The sequence below is a fragment of the Lactuca serriola genome, chromosome 5 (genome assembly GCF_051521515.1).
Source record: "Lactuca serriola cultivar US96UC23 chromosome 5, Lser_US96UC23_V15, whole genome shotgun sequence".
NCBI classification, from domain to species: Eukaryota; Viridiplantae; Streptophyta; class Magnoliopsida; order Asterales; family Asteraceae; genus Lactuca; species Lactuca serriola.
The window spans coordinates 256,801,030-256,819,132 of NC_136412.1; the positions used below are offsets into that span (position 1 = coordinate 256,801,030).

At 36.8% G+C, this 18,103-nt stretch overlaps 1 protein-coding gene and 1 pseudogene across 6 annotated transcripts; both read left to right on the plus strand.

The window, feature by feature from the left end:
• The first annotated feature begins 372 nt into the window (after positions 1-372).
• LOC145056277 (5S ribosomal RNA) lies at positions 373-491 on the plus strand (annotated as a pseudogene).
• Positions 492-5,892: 5,401 nt separating this feature from the next.
• LOC145054064 (uncharacterized) lies at positions 5,893-8,236 on the plus strand. Of its 6 annotated transcripts, XM_079002193.1 has the most exons (5): positions 5,894-6,331; positions 6,574-6,641; positions 6,747-6,840; positions 6,928-7,667; positions 7,757-8,236. In XM_079002193.1, the coding sequence occupies exons 4-5, from the start codon at positions 6,991-6,993 to the stop codon at positions 8,085-8,087; spliced, it is 1,008 nt and encodes a 335-aa protein (XP_078858319.1). In that variant the 5' UTR covers positions 5,894-6,331; positions 6,574-6,641; positions 6,747-6,840; positions 6,928-6,990; the 3' UTR covers positions 8,088-8,236. The 6 variants fall into 6 exon arrangements, with proteins under 6 accessions (XP_078858321.1, XP_078858322.1, XP_078858319.1 ...); XM_079002195.1 differs by having other exon boundaries at positions 5,893-6,585; positions 6,933-7,667; XM_079002196.1 differs by lacking the exon at positions 6,574-6,641 and having other exon boundaries at positions 5,893-6,331; positions 6,933-7,667.
• Positions 8,237-18,103: the final 9,867 nt, after the last annotated feature.

An 18,103-nucleotide genomic window follows, 5' to 3' on the forward strand; every position in this document is an offset into this window, starting at 1 on the left:
ACATAAACGGAAATGGGAACGAATTCCATGAGGAGTTGTTACCTATTGAGCTGAATGGTTTCGATATTGTAACACCCCCCTCTGGCATGTATCCGTCGAACACATCGACCCGTGTCCTGGCTCTGATACCATTTGTAACACCCCCCTCTGGCACGTATCACAATATTGTCCGCTTTGGGCCACTCGACATGAGGACTTCCCAGGGGGTCACCCATCCTGGTACTACTCCCGCCTGAGCACGCTTAACTGCAGAGTTCTTATGGGATCTGCTGCCCTCACAGCTTTAAAACGCGTTATGATAGGGAAGGTATCCACACCCGATATAAGGAATGCTTAGTTCTCCTTCCCAGCCGATGTGGGATCAGATCTAACCCACTTGTTTTAAAGCGTGCTCGGGCGGCAGATCCCATAAGAACTCTGCAGTTAAGCGTGCTCGGGCGGGAGTAGTACCAGGATGGGTGACCCCCTGGGAAGTCCTCGTGCCGAGTGGCCCAAAGCGGACAATATTGTGATACGTGTCAAAGGGGGATGTTACAAATGGTATCAGAGCCAGGGCACGGGTCGATGTGTTCGACGGGGACATCGAACCCTATAATGGGGGGGGGGGGGTGAAAGTGGGTTAGATCTGATCCTACATCGGCTGGGAAGGAGAACTAAGCATTCCTTATAAGGGGTGTGGATACCTTCCCTATCACAACGCGTTTTAAAGCCGTGAGGGCAGCAGATCCCATAAGAACTTTGCAGTTAAGCGTGCTCGGGCGGGAGTAGTACCAGGATGGGTGACCCCCTAGGAATTCTGGAATCATTTCCCTAATGAAAGCCATAAAATGTTTGTCCAAAGGATGCACATCATACTTGGCATTTGTCATCGATGCTAAGAAAGAGAAGAAGGAGATGCAGCAAATACCAGTGGTGTGTGACTATTCGGAAGTCTTTCCCGAGGATCTTCCCGGATTACGGCCTGATAGACAAATGGAGTTCCGAATAGACTTGTTACCAAGAACAACACCAATAGCAAAAGCATGATACCAATTAGCATCGACGGAGATGAAAGAGCTTATGATGCAACTTCAGGAGTTGTTAGACAACAGTTTCATTAGACCTAGTTCATCACCCTGAGGAGCTTCGGTGTTATTTGTGAAGAAGAAAGATGGAAGCATGAGGATGTGCATAGATTACAGAGAGCTGATCAAGGCAACGGTGAAGAACAAGTACCCATTGTCGAGGATTGATGACTTGTTCAATTAGCTGCAAGGTTCAAGCTATTTCTCGAAGATTGATCGTAGGTCAGGATATCATCAAATGAAGGTCCGAGAACAAGATATTGAGAAAAACGCGTTCAGAACAAGATACAGAGACTATGAGTTCTTGGTTATGTCGTTTAGACTGACCAATGCTCCAGCAACATTCATGGATTTGATGAACAGGGTTTGTAAACCATTCCTCGATACATCTGTGATAGTGTTCATAGATGACATTATGGTTTACTCAAAAAGCGAGCAGGAGCATGGAAAGCATATATGAGAGGTGCTAGAAGTTTTGAAGAAGGAGAAGCTATATGAAAAGTTCTCCAAATGTGATTTTTGTATTCGAGAAGTCCAATTATTGGGTCATGTGGTTAACCAAGAAGGGATCATGGTTGACCCAACAAAGATTGAAGCTGTAATGAAGTGGGAACGACCGAAAAGTCCCACGTAGATCCGAAGCTTTCTAGGATTAGCTGGATATTATCAAAGGTTTATCCAAGGCTTTTCTTCGATAGCTGCTCCATTGGCAGCTTTGATCCATAAAGGAGTCACTTATACTTGTGAGAAACACGAAGAAGCATTCAAGAAGTTCAAGAAGAAGCTGTGTGAAGCACCGATTCTTTCTCTGCCCGATGGAGTTAAAGATTTCGCAGTTTATAGCGATGCATCTATAATTGGGTTAGGTTGTGTTCTGACCCAAAGGGATAAGGTGATAGCATATGCATCAAGACAATTGAAAGAACACGAAAAGAACTACCCCAATCATGATTTGGAGTTGGCGGCGGTAGTATTTGCACAAAAGATATGGAGGCATTATCTTTACGGCACGAAGTGCAAGCTGTTCACTGATCATAAGAGTCTTCAGTATCTATTTGATCAAAAAGAGTTGAATATGAGGCAACGACACTGGCTAGAGTTGCTCAAGGATTACGATTGCGAGATACTTTACCACCCTGGTAAAGCAAATGTCGTAGCCGATGCTTTAAGCTGAAAAGTGAGCCTTGAAAGGAGAAGAACTAGAGCGTTAAGAATTGAAGTTGTCTCAACAATTGTGGAAAGCATCACGAAAGCTCAGGAAGAAGCTTCAGAGAAAAATTACCGAAAGGAGGAATGTTTGGGCAAAACGTTAGTGTTCGGTACAAACAGTCAAGGATTAAAGGTATTCCGAGATAGGATTTGGGTACCTAAAATGGGAAGAATGAGAGATTTTCTGATGGAAGAAGCTCACAAGACCATGTACTCGATTCATCCCGGCAGCACAAAAATGTATAGGGATCTGAAACCCTACTACTAGTGGCCGTCGATGAAGCTCGATGTTGCGAAGTATGTGGCCGAGTGTGTGACATGTGCGAGAGTTAAGGGACAACATCAGAAACCGTATGGGAGTTTAGAACCTTTACCTGTACCCATGGGTAAATGGGAAGACATCACCATGGATTTTGTCACTAAATTGCCCTGAACGAATGACGGTCACGACATGATTTGGGTGGTCGTTGATCGGTTCAATAAGAGTGCACACTTCGTGAAGAAAAAGGAGATCAAAACTCAAGCATGAACTCAAACATCATCCAAACTTCAGATCCATAACATATAATCACCAAGGGACCCTAAGAACCCATAAAGTTGCTAACTTTATGGAGTCCCAACACTCTAACTCTTGTAGCCACGGATAAACATGCATAAAACCTTAGATCTAGCAACAAGGAAACAAAAAACTTGAATCTTGGTTACTCACAATGGTCCAGAGGTGTTGCTAGAGGTTGCAAATGGAACTTCCATGTTGAATTTATGCTTTAATGGTGATCTATTCTTCTCTAAACTTCCAAAACTCCACCAAAAGCTCAAGAATCACAAGGAGAGGCTAGGGTTATGGTTTTTCTGTGCTTAGGGAGGAATGAGGTTGTTTTGGAACCCTAAAATGAAGTTTATGGGGTTTAAATACGAAGGAAACCCTAAAAGATCATGGGTTTGGGCTATAGTGCATCTCACGTCGTGAGCTCAACATAATTCGACATCTTCATTTAGTCACTCCTCATGTCGTGACACCTCTATGGTCACGTTGTGAGCCTTGGTTTCACCCAAAAACCATACCTTTGACTCCTTGAAGCCCTAAATCGATCCGATTTGGAAACCGAGTGTTACAATTCTCCCCCACTTAAATTAGATTTCGTCCTCAAAATCGGTTCTCATTTCCCCTCTTGGAGTAACCCATTGATCATTCAACGACCTCTCAACACCTCTGTAGACTAAACGAGAGTCAACTGACCTGAAGAAAATGTTGTACCTACAGCTTCCATAATCCACAAGAGAAAAAATATATGCCTTAGTGCTTGACCTGCTGGATTCAAAATCATATCCACCCATTAGGCAGATAGAGCCACCCTAATTGACTCATACGCTAACCAAAACTCCCAACCTGATTCGCCCATGGTCTCTTGGCCTTGTGTTGCTCGTTGAACATTTGAATTAGGAACTACATCCTATGCCATAGCTTCCAACCTCACACATTGATGCATAAGTAAGAAATCCTTTCAAAACCCAGTAGACAAGGCTAAACAATCATTCCTATCCACTATGATGACTGAATTCTATGGATTTTATCGGTCCTAGATATCCTCAGCCATACGCCGCCCCTCTGAACAATTAATCCCACAACTCTCGGCCGACTGTCGCTAAGCTAATCCTGCATATAAATGCACCAACATAAAACCCAATGATCACATACAAAACTAGATTGGGCTCCTACTCGACTCTAACAACCCTACTCTACTTTCCATTGACATCACTCAAGCTTACCCCCTGATCCACTAACCGACAACAACACTCAGTCTTACCCCGATCCACCAACCAACAACAATACTCGAGCTTACCCCCAATCCTCTAACCAATAACGACACTCGGGCCTCAACAAGACTTAACTGACCCTACTAGGTCTTCGGGCCATGACTCAGACCTCTAAGCCCCAATCAAACAAGAATAGACAAGGAAGCCCTCATCACATCCCTCAACCCGGGCTGCTAACACCCTATAGTCTAAAGCACAAGCATGCCCTACATATGCTATCACAAATAAAACTAATATGAATCGAAGGGAAATACAATAGTCAAATAATATCTTGACGCAAAATCAGAAGATCCAGCAGGTGTGCGAAATTCTTGAACTTGGAGAAATCCGACTGGAAACTGAACCTTGGCATAGGGTCTTCCTGCTGCGAGGTTCCGCTCTCCCCTACTTAAAATATGCTAGAATCAGACAACTTCACAATTCTTTGATACCCAGAACAACTAGCACTCTACTACCTGTTCCCAACAAATGATATCCACATATACAAGAAAATCTGAATCCACACAACATTCATAAATTCCAACACGCATGCATTCCGAGGACAATGATGATTAATCCATTCATAACAAGAAACCAATTTAAAAAGAGCTAAATAAGACAATTCCATACAATTGATCATCCAAGATTACAACTGAACCTCAAAACATAAACATAAAATATAGATGAATACCAACACTAAAATGTTTCGACCTGGTGCTTGAGTGCATCTCGGTTAAGGCCTGGTGCTGTTGAGTAGATACACACTCTCGAATCTCCTTCTTGAGCATTCTCAAGTATCGCGACATCTGCGCCTGCTCTGAAGCGACATACTCAGGGCAGAAAAGAGCTCTCTCTTTAAACATCTTGGTGATCTTCGGTACCGACTTAGTCATCTGCTTAAGCGACAGACACTCATGTTCCAGTCGCTTCCGCTCCACAAGAGGAACATACTTCGCACGGAATATATCCAGATGTTGCTCCCAAGACACAGCGGCTCGCTCGGCCTGCGAAAGACACTACGGAACATACTCCGCACGGAACTGCTCCCAAGACACTACAGAACATACCATGCCGCACCAATGTGGAAAGTTGGAATGTCTTTTTTTGGTATATAGGGTAGGAGGGGGTAGCAATTTGGAATTGTTTTTGTTGCTATGCATTTTGTTTAGATAGTATAATGTCTTTATGACTAACTGTTAAACATACTACATGATGTATTTTGTTTGGATAGTATAATGTCTTTATGACTAACTGTTAAACATACCAGAGAGAGCTACTATGTAGCCCAGACTACCCCTTAATTTTTCCGGTTAAATGTAAATTTAGTGACTTTTTTTCGAAAATCCGTCACAATCCATCTCTGATAATTGTGAATGTAGTGTAAATTCGTCGGTATATTGACAATCTTATGACGGAAACTTCCTTCAGAAATAATTTTTTCTTTCTAGTAGTGCAATAGCTTAAAAAGTTTGTGCAACCCTTCTTTATGCATCCGCCACTGAAACATACATTGTCTTTATCGCTTATTAAAATGTTAGAACCTCGTGACAAACATTAGATACCATACCCAATTTGATTTCCCTACAAGACCGATTGGAGTTGTTCTTTTAAGGGACTAAAATGTCAAATCAGATTTTTAAAAAAACATGGCATATTAAGTTTGATAAAGATCTAATCCAAATCATTAAAAAAAATGTCACTGAAGCAGTTTAAGGGCTATAATCGTTTAAATGTACTAAAATGAGACGATTTTAAAAAATTCTTTAATCTAAAAGTAATTCGTTAATAATATTTTCCCTAGCATTAGCTATGATGATACCAGGTTACATGGAAAAAGCAGACGATTTTGAATAGTATATTATTAAAAGTTGCATAAAATACAAGTGCAAAGGACACCAACTCATTTGATTCTCGTCAGTCGGTTCTGTAAGTCTCCATGATCATATATGACATGTTGCTGACACAATTCTAGCCCTTTGCTCACCACCGCTCCATTGCTACACCTATTTCTTTATTCGCTTTTCTTCAACACTTATGATCATGGCTACACCTCACAATCTCTCAAAGTCCAATGATACCAGCGTGTTGGGTTCGTTTCGGCAGAAACTATTCGCCGCGACATCACCTCTTTACTTCCTTCAACCTGTTCGATGAAATTCCTCAACCAACTTTAAACTTGGATCAACTCATAGTCATGCAGAAATGGTGGTAGAGATCGTTAATACCATTGGCTTCTTGTAATCTAACCTTATTTCATTGAGGTGAGCTTCTAATTTCTCATCTTTCGAGGTTTATTTCTCTACTTTTGTGTCATGAGATTTCTTTTTTACTTGTAATTTGACGGGATTTTTGTTGAGGGTTTATATCTAATCGGCGTTCCCCATCTGGCCGTGGGGACCATTTCATTGCCGGTGGGGCGCGGTGGCGTTTCCATTTCTGACGTATTGTCTCGTTCAGTCATCCTCATGGGAGAACTAAGCTTTATTTGCTCTGATTTTGGAAGGACAATTTGTAGGTGAAAGTCTGACATCATTGATCATCGCTAATAATAGTCCATTTACGAACACTAAAGTAATATATTAATCATGACGATTGTTGTTTTACGTTATGAGAACGTTGACATAATTCGTACTTTCTTTTCATTTGTTCATACGTATTTGTGTATGTTTGGATCAGACTTCGGAGCAAAAAGTTTGTCTTCTCTGCGAGTGTAATGCAGAAGATGAACTCATGGCTGAACATGTGAAAACAAATCAAGAAGCCATAACAGGTGACTCTTGTTTCTTTACTTTAATTTCGCTTTTAATTTGCATAACTCCTTCAATTTACATGCGTTCTTTTGGAATTTTTAAAATAGAAAAGCCCGAATCAGAAGTAGCTATATATAAACAAAGATCTAGAAGACACATTACAATAGAACATGGAGAGGGCACATAAGAGACTAGAGTCCAAATACACAGAATTAACAAGGAAAAAACTTGCTAATCTAACAGTTGAAAATTCTCAACTTACCAAAGATTCTGTTAAGAAAGAGGATTTAATTGAAACTTCAGAGTATCATGTTCTCAAGAGAGAGCTCAAGATAAGAACTTTAAATGCTGACGTGGCAAAACAAGAAACTGCAAGTCTAGAAGCCGAACGCCAGAGGCTTCGTTTGTTAGTAAAGAAGCGGGTCCCAGGACATGGAAAGACAAAATCAGTGGATAAAAGTATGAGTTTAATGATAAAGAAGTTATGTGAAGTGGAAGAAGAAAACAGGATTCTTAAAGAAAGTTTATGTGAGAAAGAGAATGAAATCCGGATTTTGAAAGAAGTTGGAAGGAATCCAGAAGGAAAGATTTTGGAATTGGAAAACAAAATTGTATCTTTGGAATTGGAACTTGAAAGGGTAAATGAGTCAAAGAGAACAACCAAGGAGAAGTTTGAGGATTTGAGATTAATAAATGTTGATCTTGATTATCAACTTTCTTCTTCCAAATTCGAAATAAAAGAAGCTTTTCGAAAACTATCTGTTTTAGAAATGGAGTTGGAGGACAAAATCCAACAATATGAAGGACTAGAAACAACATGTCTTGAGCTACAACTCCAATTAGCCACGTATGTTTTTTTTTCCTACTTCTTTATATATTCTTTTATTTGTAGAATTTGAAAAATTGGCATGATGATTTTTGAAACATGTTATGCAGTGTTTCATGTAAGGATGAGGTAAGTGAAGATCTTCATAGTGTAAGTGGCTATGAAGGAGTAGAAGAGTTGACTAATAACAAGAAGTTGAGGCAGCATTCTTCTATGTTGCCCACAATAAAAGAAATTTTAACCACTACAGAAACAAAAGATCTACATTACAACACTTGCAATAACTTCTGTGGACTAAAGAATGTTGCACCTCAAGCTTTGACAATTGTACCAAGGATGAAGCGTAGTAAAGGTACCGAATTGCTATGGAAGCTTCTACTTAGAAGGAAGAAGAGAGGCAACAAGAAGAAGCTTCATAGGTTTGCTACATACCATATTTAGTGTAAACAAATATGGTTGAGGTTAGGGTTGTGAATAATTGATGTTTTAAATGATACTTTTGTTTACAAATAGTCAATATTAGCACTTAGAGATAAGATATTGTATTCTCTTGATTAGTTGTATTTAGGTTATATTACAAGGAAGACTAACCACATCCCTTTTTTTTTACAAGCCTAAGGTGATAAGATAAAGATGATAATGAAAAACTAATCATAACCCTATATAAATACCACTACCAAAGAAAATGTAATGCAACTTTTTATCTTGAAATGTCATATGTTTGTGGAACAATACAACGCACATTGATGTGTTTTATAGTTTTGTGTGAGAAGTCATTGCTAAAGGAGATTTTAAGGTGAGAAAATTTTCGACCCATCATAATCTTCTTCATACGACTAAATTTGACTTATTTACAAGTTGATTGATGTGTTCATGTGGCTTTATTTTCATGGGACTAAATTCGACTTATTTACAAGTTAGTTGATGTGTCGATGTAGCTTTGTTTTCATGGGCGATGTTCTTCGTTTTGAAGTAAAGGTGGAAGTATGTCATAACTGATTTTTTGAAGGTTGAAATATGTCAAATGACTCAATTTCCAAACCCGATGAATATTCCACTTCGTCGGTATCCCCAATAGCAATGGCGGTTTTACTATGGTGTCCGACAATACCTGGTTTTTCCGGATGCAGTGTAAAAATTTTCGAAAATCTTCGTTTTATTTTTTCTACTATTATGACACTACTAAAATTTCACATGACATCTCTACTATGAAATCCTACGTCCATGCCTGATAGTGGACTCAATTTTAGACGTAATGGTTTATGATACGTCGCTGATCGCTCAAGCTAAAGTCACATAGCCTCCATAAGTAGAGGTGACAAAAATTGACAAGACACGAAACCCGACACAAAATAAATAAGTTTGAGTAAGATATTTCAAATCATTTAAATAACCAGGTTGACACGATACGATATGAAAATTAAACAGGTAAGGTTAGGGTTGAGAATTTCAACTCGAATGACTCGAAAATGACCCATTTATTTATATGCAAGTTTTTTGAATTCTTTAAATAAAATAGAAAGATACAAAACCAAAACAGTAAGTAAAAGAAAACATTTGGATTGAATCGTTTTGTAATGTTGAAATGACTTAGCCGTGTAGATCAAAACTTTATTTTCAGTTTTTTTTCGTTCTCTCTCAAACTACACAATCTCTTTGACCACTCTCTCATCCTCATGATATTGTCTTCCACCTCCTCAACTCCTACTCTTTCAATTTTGTCATATTAACTTACTTGTTATGACTTCATCTATTCTGCCTCTAAACTATTAATTTTTCCTTTCCGTCTACCAAACTTTTCTTTCAACATGCTCAATCTTTTAACCTCACATGACACGAGATATTTCAAGGTATGCCCCTAACACAAAACCTAACACGAACTCGGCATAAGAATAAACGGGTTGTCATGACACGACACGTTAATTAAATAGGTTGGGTTGGCGTAAAACACTTTCGACCCGTTTAGTGTTTCGACACGACAAGAACCCAACACGATTGCCACCTCTACCCATAAGTAGAGGTGCACAAACCCCGGTAAAAACCGGTTTCGGTTTTTTTACCATATTTTTTTTAACTTTGGTTTCGGTTAAAACCTAACTGGTTTGGACCGTTTGGTTGTTTTTTTTACTGAAGAGAAAGTGTGTTAAAAAAACCACTTCGGAAACATAAACCGGGTAAAAAACCGATTCACACTTTCAAAAAAAAAACTATATCTAATTGTCGGTTCGATTTTAGTAGAACCGGTTATGGAAAAAACCGGTCCGGTTTTATGTACCGTTTAAAAAACTTGGTTTCTGTATTTCCCTTTACCCATAAGTGCGCAAGTGGCCCATGATCTCACGAGCTAAAGACCACGTAACATGGTGGGCAAGTAACGTGGTGCACTTGATGTAACATCACATTAGATAATCGATTACACCTAATTAGTAATTAGTGATCCACCTAAAACTCATAATTAGGATATTAGATAAGTGCAAAGGGTTTTAAGTATTTATACAATTATGTACAACTAGGTATGAAAATGGAAAAAAAAAATATGGAAGTTGTATATGATTTGTTTTTAATTTTTCTTTCAAATGACAAGAAATTAATGTTCAAAGAGTTGAGACTTTATAAGAAATAGAAATTGCTCTCTCCCTATTTCATAGGAAGGCATATGAGGTTTTGCTTATTATGTTCTAGTCTTATAAAATAAATATATTACTATTAATCATTTTATCATTATGCGCATTGGGGGACCAAACTTGGCAATATAGGAAAGTTTAGGGACCAAACCTGTAAATTTTCTATAAACTATGGGGACAATTTTTGTACTTTTTTAAACATGTTGAAAGTTTCTGTAAAAAAAATACACGAATAACATTTTGTGTAAATTTTGAGGACAATGTTTGTAATTTATTTTCTACACAAGGGCAAAATCTGACAACATATTAAAATATTAGACATATGGACAATTTTTGTAAAAGATAAACTTCATAAGGACCTTTTTTGTAAATAAAAAAAACTACACAAATCTACCAAAATATAAAATATTTATGGTAGAGACTAAATCTACCAAAATATAAAACTTTTGTGGCAAAACTCCAAAAGTGGATACAAAATGTTAATAAGACTTTTTTTTAACGAAAAATCTAACATCGTCTTACATTACTCCTAAATCCACCTATATCCCCAAAGAGACTTGAAACATCGACTTCAAAAAATAAAGACAATATCTGATACCATTGAGTGAGAAATCTTTTGAAAAGACTTTCTATTTTACATATAGTATAATATAATGTTAAAACATAAAAGGAATTTGGCTTCAAGCGAGTTAAAAAGTAGAGTAAATTACATGAATGGTCCCTATGGTTTGTGGTAATTTGCACGTTTGGTCCTTAACTTATTTTTTTAACTCGGAAGGTCCTTACAGTTTGTTTTTGTTGCATGTTTGGTCCCTGTCTTACCTAAAAAGACTATTTTGCCATTGATTTTTTAATTTATTTAAATAAACACACTCCTAACTCCACTTCCACCTGACATTACATACCTCATTTTATTTAAATAAATTAAAAAATCAAAGGCAAAATAGTATTTTTTTTTTTAGGTAAGACAGGGACCAAGCATGCAACAAAAACAAACTGTAGGGACCTTCCGAGTTAAAAAGATAAATTAGAGACCAAACATGTAAATTACAACAAAACATAGGGACCATTCGTGTAATTTACTCTAAAAAGTAATAAAGGAGTATTAATTTAGCCCACAATCCAACTAAGAAAGAACCGAGAGCACAATTATTAAAAAGAAAAATTAAATACAAAAGAGTTTATTCTAATTCTTAAAAATAAGATCAAAGAATATAAAAACCATCTTTTTTTTTCCTTTGGAAACGGAAAATGATTCAACGGAAGCCTACACACAATATTTCAACGTACACCACCCTGAATTCGAGCTCTGCATAAACGGACAAACTTAGCATCTATAGGGATTTTAAAGAAAAAATTCTCAACATACGACACTTTAAGAGGTATATATCCCTCAAGGTTTGAAACCCGGACCTCAACCTCATATGGAGTGTACATTGAAATATTGGATGTAGGCTTCCGTTTAATCATTTGTTGTCTCCATATACAAACCATCAATCATTAAATTTAGAAATCAAATTTAAGATCCCATCATGGTCTTTTATTCATGCAAAAAGTTGGAGGATAAAAAGAAAAAAAAATAGTTGTATATATAGTCATGAGGGAAGAAAATTATAAAGACCATTATGATCACTACTAGACGTTTTTGGCAAAACTAACTAGTAGCAGGTAGCAGAAACTGGTAGCTGATAGCGTTTTGTTAAAAGCTACGTGAGATAGCTTTAGATTTGAAGATTTTTGTTTAAACTAAATGCTAAAATCTTATAGTGCCAAACGAGATTTTTTTTTAAAAAAATGGAATGTTTTGTCAAACGCTAGAAGCTAGAAGTTCCCAAACGCTCTATGAATTTTTGTTTTATATTAGTGATTTCCGTTGATTACATGGTACTGAAAGATTTACTATGCTCAAGAGTCATATGAAAGTAATATTACTAATAAACATAAGATCCTAAGGGTCATACTAACAGCAACTTGATACAAGTGATTATTTATTAGAAATGATTTTAATAAATATTCAATAAATTATTATAATTAATTGGAAATTATTTATTTCATGGAAATAATAATTTTCTTTAGCAAGTAACATAATATATCATATGGTATGATTTATTAAGTTATGTACAATATTTTGGACTAAAAAGACTTTTTATTGTTTACATAAATGTTAAGTTTATATTTTATAAACTTGGGTTTTATAAAATATAAAAACTACTTTTCTTTTTCTTATTCAAAAGTAAAAAATGGAAGAGACAAAAGAAAGCAGGCTTTCATATTTGTTTATTCAAAAGTAAGAGGTATGGGAGAGAGCATGGGGACAAGCTTTTCTAAAAGACTTAATGGTTAAGAACCCTTAGATTAAGTCTTCAATTTAACTAGCTTAAAGACTTTCAATTTTGGTGGATTCCTTGGACATATAAAATCCGAAACTCCCTTCCTTTTTTTCTCACTCTCTCTTGACTTGTTAAGAACACTTGAAGAATTGTTGCACTTTAATTCTCTTGAAGTTCATACTTTATGTGGAAATATGTCTTCCAAAATTGACAAGTTCTACTTAGTTCAAGGGCCATTTTGTCTTTTCATCAATCCAGATCTAATTTGGTTGTTTTAGGTCTAAAAAGGCACCAAGTCTAAACTAGGTGTTTCGGGTCTAAAAAGGGCACCATAGTCTAAAATCGGTGTTTTCATGTCTAAAAAGGGCTTGTTCCTGAAATGAAAATATTCCATACTTGAAGGACCAAATTTAGCCAAACTGATCAAACCATTTTCCCCTTTAATCTCAACGAACGCATATTTCTTTTAAAGTGAGAGAGTTTTGAAGACTTCTTCTGCTTCTTTCTTCTTGAGCAACATTTTCTACGGTTTTTCCCCTTTATCACCAAATCATTATAGCTCATTGTAATCTCTTTGATCAAGCTCTGTAAACACTATAATATTTTAGTGGATTAGTTCTCGACTTCCCCCCTGGTTTTTCCCGATTTGGGTTTTCCACGTACATCTATGTGTCTCTTTTGATTTACTTTTTTCTTAGTATTTTTCATTGCATGTGATTGATTGTGTTTTGATATCTTAGTCCTCTTCTGCTTGAACTAATATTGTTCTTGTGATTCGAGTTTCTGGGTTGTTTGATTTATTAGGGCTTTTTCGTTTTAGTGCATATTACCCTCTTTGTTTACTACAATTGGTATCACAACTTCTGAGTTTTAATAATAGTTTATTGGGATCATTTTATCAAGTGATCGATCATGTCTTCGATGAAGTACATTATTCCGTTGTTGGATCAAAACACCAGATTTCCCCTATGGTAAGTTAGATGGATTTACATAAGGCGCTTCTGGGTTCCAAGAAGATGCCTGCTTCATGGATAGAAGAAGAAAAAGAGAAGAAAGATTTAAAAGCTCAATCCCATATTCGTTTGCATTTGTCAAATGATGTTTTGAAAGAAACTTTAGCGACTGCTTTATGGTTAAAGTTGGAGCAATTGTTGATGACGAAGAGCCAACCAAACAAGTTGCATTTAAAGCAACGGTTTTTCAATCTTAAAACGATTGAAGGAGGTTCTTTAGCTAAACATTTATCCACATTCAAAGAGTTAGTAACTTAGAGAATATGGATGTTCAATATGAAGATGAAGATTAAGCTTTATTCTTGTTGTCGTGATTGCCCGAATCCTACAACCATGTTTGTGATATTATCATCTATAGTCGTGACACTCTTGTTTTAGATGAAGTTTTTACAGCTTTGGATTCAAAAGAGAAGATGAAGTTGAAAATGAATCAGGATTGGTGGTAAAGTATCTTCGCACGGATAATGGACTTGATTTTTTCTCAGAAGAGTTTAATGCCTATTTCCGAAAGGAAGGCATCACTCGACATCACATGGTTGTCCATACACCTCAAAAAAATGGTGTAGCCGAAAGGATGAATCACACCATTATGGAGAAGGTCTGGTGTATGCTTTCTAATTCCAAATTGCCAAAGTCCTTTTGGGCAGAGGCTACCTCGACTACTTGTTATCTTATCAACCGATCACCGTCATGAGTAATTAAGAAGAAAATTCCATTTGAGTTATGGTCTGGGAAACCTGCCGATTATACAAATTTAAAACCTTTTTGATGTCCAACTTATGCATGAGTTGACAGTGGGATGTTAGAACCAAGAGCAATCAAATGTGTTTTTATTGGGTACAATTTGGGTGTCAAAGGGTATAAATTATGGAGCCTTGATCTGAAGAAAGTCATATCTCAAGATATGTTACTTTTGATGAGTTTGGTATGATTCAACCAGTTTCAGACTCTTCAAATGGTACATGTGCATCAGATGCATCATCTGAAGCAAGTAAAGAGAAAGCCCAAATAAAAGTGGAGCTTCCTATTTCACCTTCACTTATGTTCCAAGTTTAGTAGAATATCAAGAGTCTTCCTCGTCTAATGAGGCCATTGTTGCTGAAGAGTCAACATCTTCACCACCACAAGCTACTACTCCATGCATTGCAAGAGATAGACCAAGAAGAGTAGTTGTACCTCCAAAGAGGTATGCTGAAGCTGATCTTCTTGCTTATGCCTTTATTGTTGCTGGTGATATTGAGTCTGGAATGGAGCCTCTGAATTATAATGAGGCTGTTAAATCTAAAGACTCAAGTGAATGAATGATTGCAGTGCAAAGTGAGATGGAGTCCTTGCATAGAGATGGTAATTGGGATTTAGTTCCTATTCCAAAAGGCAAAATACCAGTTAAATGCAAGTGGGTTTACAAGCTCAAGGAATCTGTCAACCCAAATAATAACCAATGTATAAAGCTCGGTTAGTAGCTAAAAGCCAGAGTCAGATTCCTGGCATTGATTACACTGGCATTTATTCCCTAGTTGTTAAACATATTTCTATCTGTGTATTGTTGGGATTGGTTGTTTCTAATGATTATGAATTAAAGCAACTTGATGTTAATACAACTTTATTAAATGGTGTGCTTGAGGAAGAGATTTTTATGCAACAACCTGAGGATTTGTAGTTCATGGCAAAGAGGAATATGTGTGTAAATTGAATAAATCTCTTTATGGCCTCAAGTAGTCTCCTAGACAATGGTATAAGAGGTTTGATTCATTCATGACCAATCACGAATTCAAGAGGTACGCCCGTAGTAGCTGTGTGTATAACAAAAACAATGACGATGGTTCGATGATCTACTTACTCTTATACGTGGATGACATGTTGATCGCAACAAAAGATACAAAGGAGGTTTAGAAATTGAAATACCAATTGAAAGCTGATTTTGAAACAAAGGACTTAGGAGCTGCCAAAAAGATTTTAGGAATGGAAATTGTTCGTGACAGGAAGTCTAGGATCTTGCATTTTCTCAGAAAAATTACATTGAGAAAGTCCGAAGACGCTTCAATATGCATCAATCAAAACCTGTCAACACACCTTTTACAACTCATTTAAAGTTATCATCCCGTCTGAGTCCTACTACTGAGACTGATATGGCTTATATGGCACACATACTGTAACGCCTGGAGATTCGAGTTGGTCAATTTAGAGACGATAAACGTCAAAAAATGAATTTTTGGTAGAAGATTAGTTATAGTATATAATCTTAACTAAGTTATAGTATATGTCACAAGGGTTTCATGCATATAAAGAACACTGAAATCCGACTTAAAACGAAGAAGTTATGACCTGTCGAAGTTTTACGGCTAAACCAGCACGACACCACGTAACGTAAAAAGTGAATTTTGATAAATTACTTTTTATCCTTATCGATATAAACAAAATTTGTAGTATACGTTAAACCGAGAACGTGCATAAAAAGAACGTCCAAATCTGACTTCGTATGAGGAAGTTGTGATTTTTCAAAGATTTAGCATAACAGTACACAACCCAGAATTCGAATTTTAGATCGATCAATTTTTAGCCAACACAACCTAAATGAGAATTTAATATCTCATTAATATGTGCTCAACGATAAAAAGACAGTCGAAAATGGAGTCCGTATGTAGAAGTTATGAATTTTACACGGTCGTTAAACAATGTAATCTTCTCATACTGTTAAATTTAAAACCGGCCAAGAATTAATCGATGGAGTCAAAAGGAGAGTTGTAGATCTTGTTAATATGTACATGTGGATATAAAGAATGTCTAAAACGGAGCTTGTATATGAAAGTTACGGAATTTAGAATTCGGAAGGGTGCTGCTGCGAAAGGAGTGACATGGCTTAATCTGGACCATTGCTTTCTCCCCACGCCTTGCCACCAGATGGTGACATGTGGCACACCAAATCGACGAATTGGAGGCTCAAAATCGTTGAGTTGGGCCATTTTTCAGCCTATAAATACCATGCGAGAGCACCCCATTTTCCTCACACCTTAACCCTTCTCTCTCTCTCTCTAACTTCTCTCTAAACCTCTCCCAAAGCCCTAGTAACTCCTATTTGCTAGAGGAAAGCCCCGGAGTGCTAGAAGGATCCTAGAAGAAGAGCTTTCAGCTCGGAAGTTCTATCCCCGCAGAGCTCAGTTCCTAGCCAAACCTCTCGGTAAGTGAGTTATGCTTACCCTACTTCAAGTATAGCTTATGTTTAAGTTCAATATCGTTATTATGAACTTATAAACAATAAATATATAATAAAATATAATATACAAAGTGTTATTATAATATCTTTTAACTACTCGCGGGACGGGGAATCTGGTTTGAAGGGTCGCATAGGGTTGTTGGATTTCAGAAGTGCTATAATGCCAATATGGTCCTGCCCCCGGTGTTTCATGCCTAGCCCTTGTCTGTACATAGTGGTTGAAAATTATTGTTTAACACTTATAAAATAATAACACTCATAATTAGACGTGATGAATATTAGACTAAAATCTAGTGGTAATGATACTAGGTTTCGCCGAAGGAAAACAGAATTGTTAGAAGCGAAGCGTTGCCCGAGTTTGAAATCATCACTTTAACAAGTGAGTGCATAGTTACTTTCATAGTACACATAGATATGAAGTATTTCATATAAATTACGTGCTATGTGTGCATATTATATGTGGTCTTGATATCTATGCTGGATCAATCGAATATACATGATTTATTTGATTTAAACTGTATATGTATTTTATACCTATAAAAATATTGGGTAAAGATGGGTAAATGAATGATGAGAGATGAAAGATGAAATAGATGAACATTGGCAGCTATGGACTTAGTGTCTGATAGATAAACCTTGATAGCTATGGACTTATTGCCAAATAGATAAACCTTGACATCTATGGACTTAGTATCTTACAAATGAACATTGATAGGTATGGATTTAGTGCCATATAGATGAATATTGGTAGCTATGGAATTAGTGCCTGACAGATAACATTGGCAGCTATGGACTTAGTGCCTCATGAAAGAACATTGGCAGTTGTGCCTAACATCGGTAGCTATGGACTTAGTACCTGTTATATAATCCCTAGTAGCGATGTAATTTAGGCCTATTCCTTAGGAATGAATGAATGAAGGATAGCCGATTCTTATGGTAGATCCTTAAGAATAAAGAAGATAATGGGGATGAGTAATTGTGTTGATAGTTTGATGATTAAACATAATAATTATATTATTGTGGCTTGAAAACCCTATGTACTCACCAGGTTTCCCAACCCGACCCACCCACTTTACTTGATAACATGTATCGATACGAAGCTACATTACACTGAGAGATTAAAGGAGATGTAAATCACTAGTGTAAATGAATGTAAGGTTTGTTTATGCTTATGTTTCTGTATTGACAATGACATCCCAAAGTTTTAATATAAACAAAATACATTTCTTCGGAAATGATTTGATAATATATTTATCATGTTTTCTGGGAATAAATT

What these genes read in the sequence shown, in the direction of transcription:
- LOC145054064 (XM_079002195.1), top strand. Translation starts at nt 6,991, where the DNA reads ATGGAGAGGGCACATAAGAGACTAGAGTCCAAATACACAGAATTAACA. An exon ending in CTACAACTCCAATTAGCCAC is followed by an intron (nt 7,668 to 7,756) that starts GTATGTTTTTTT and finishes CATGTTATGCAG; the next exon opens with TGTTTCATGTAAGGATGAGG.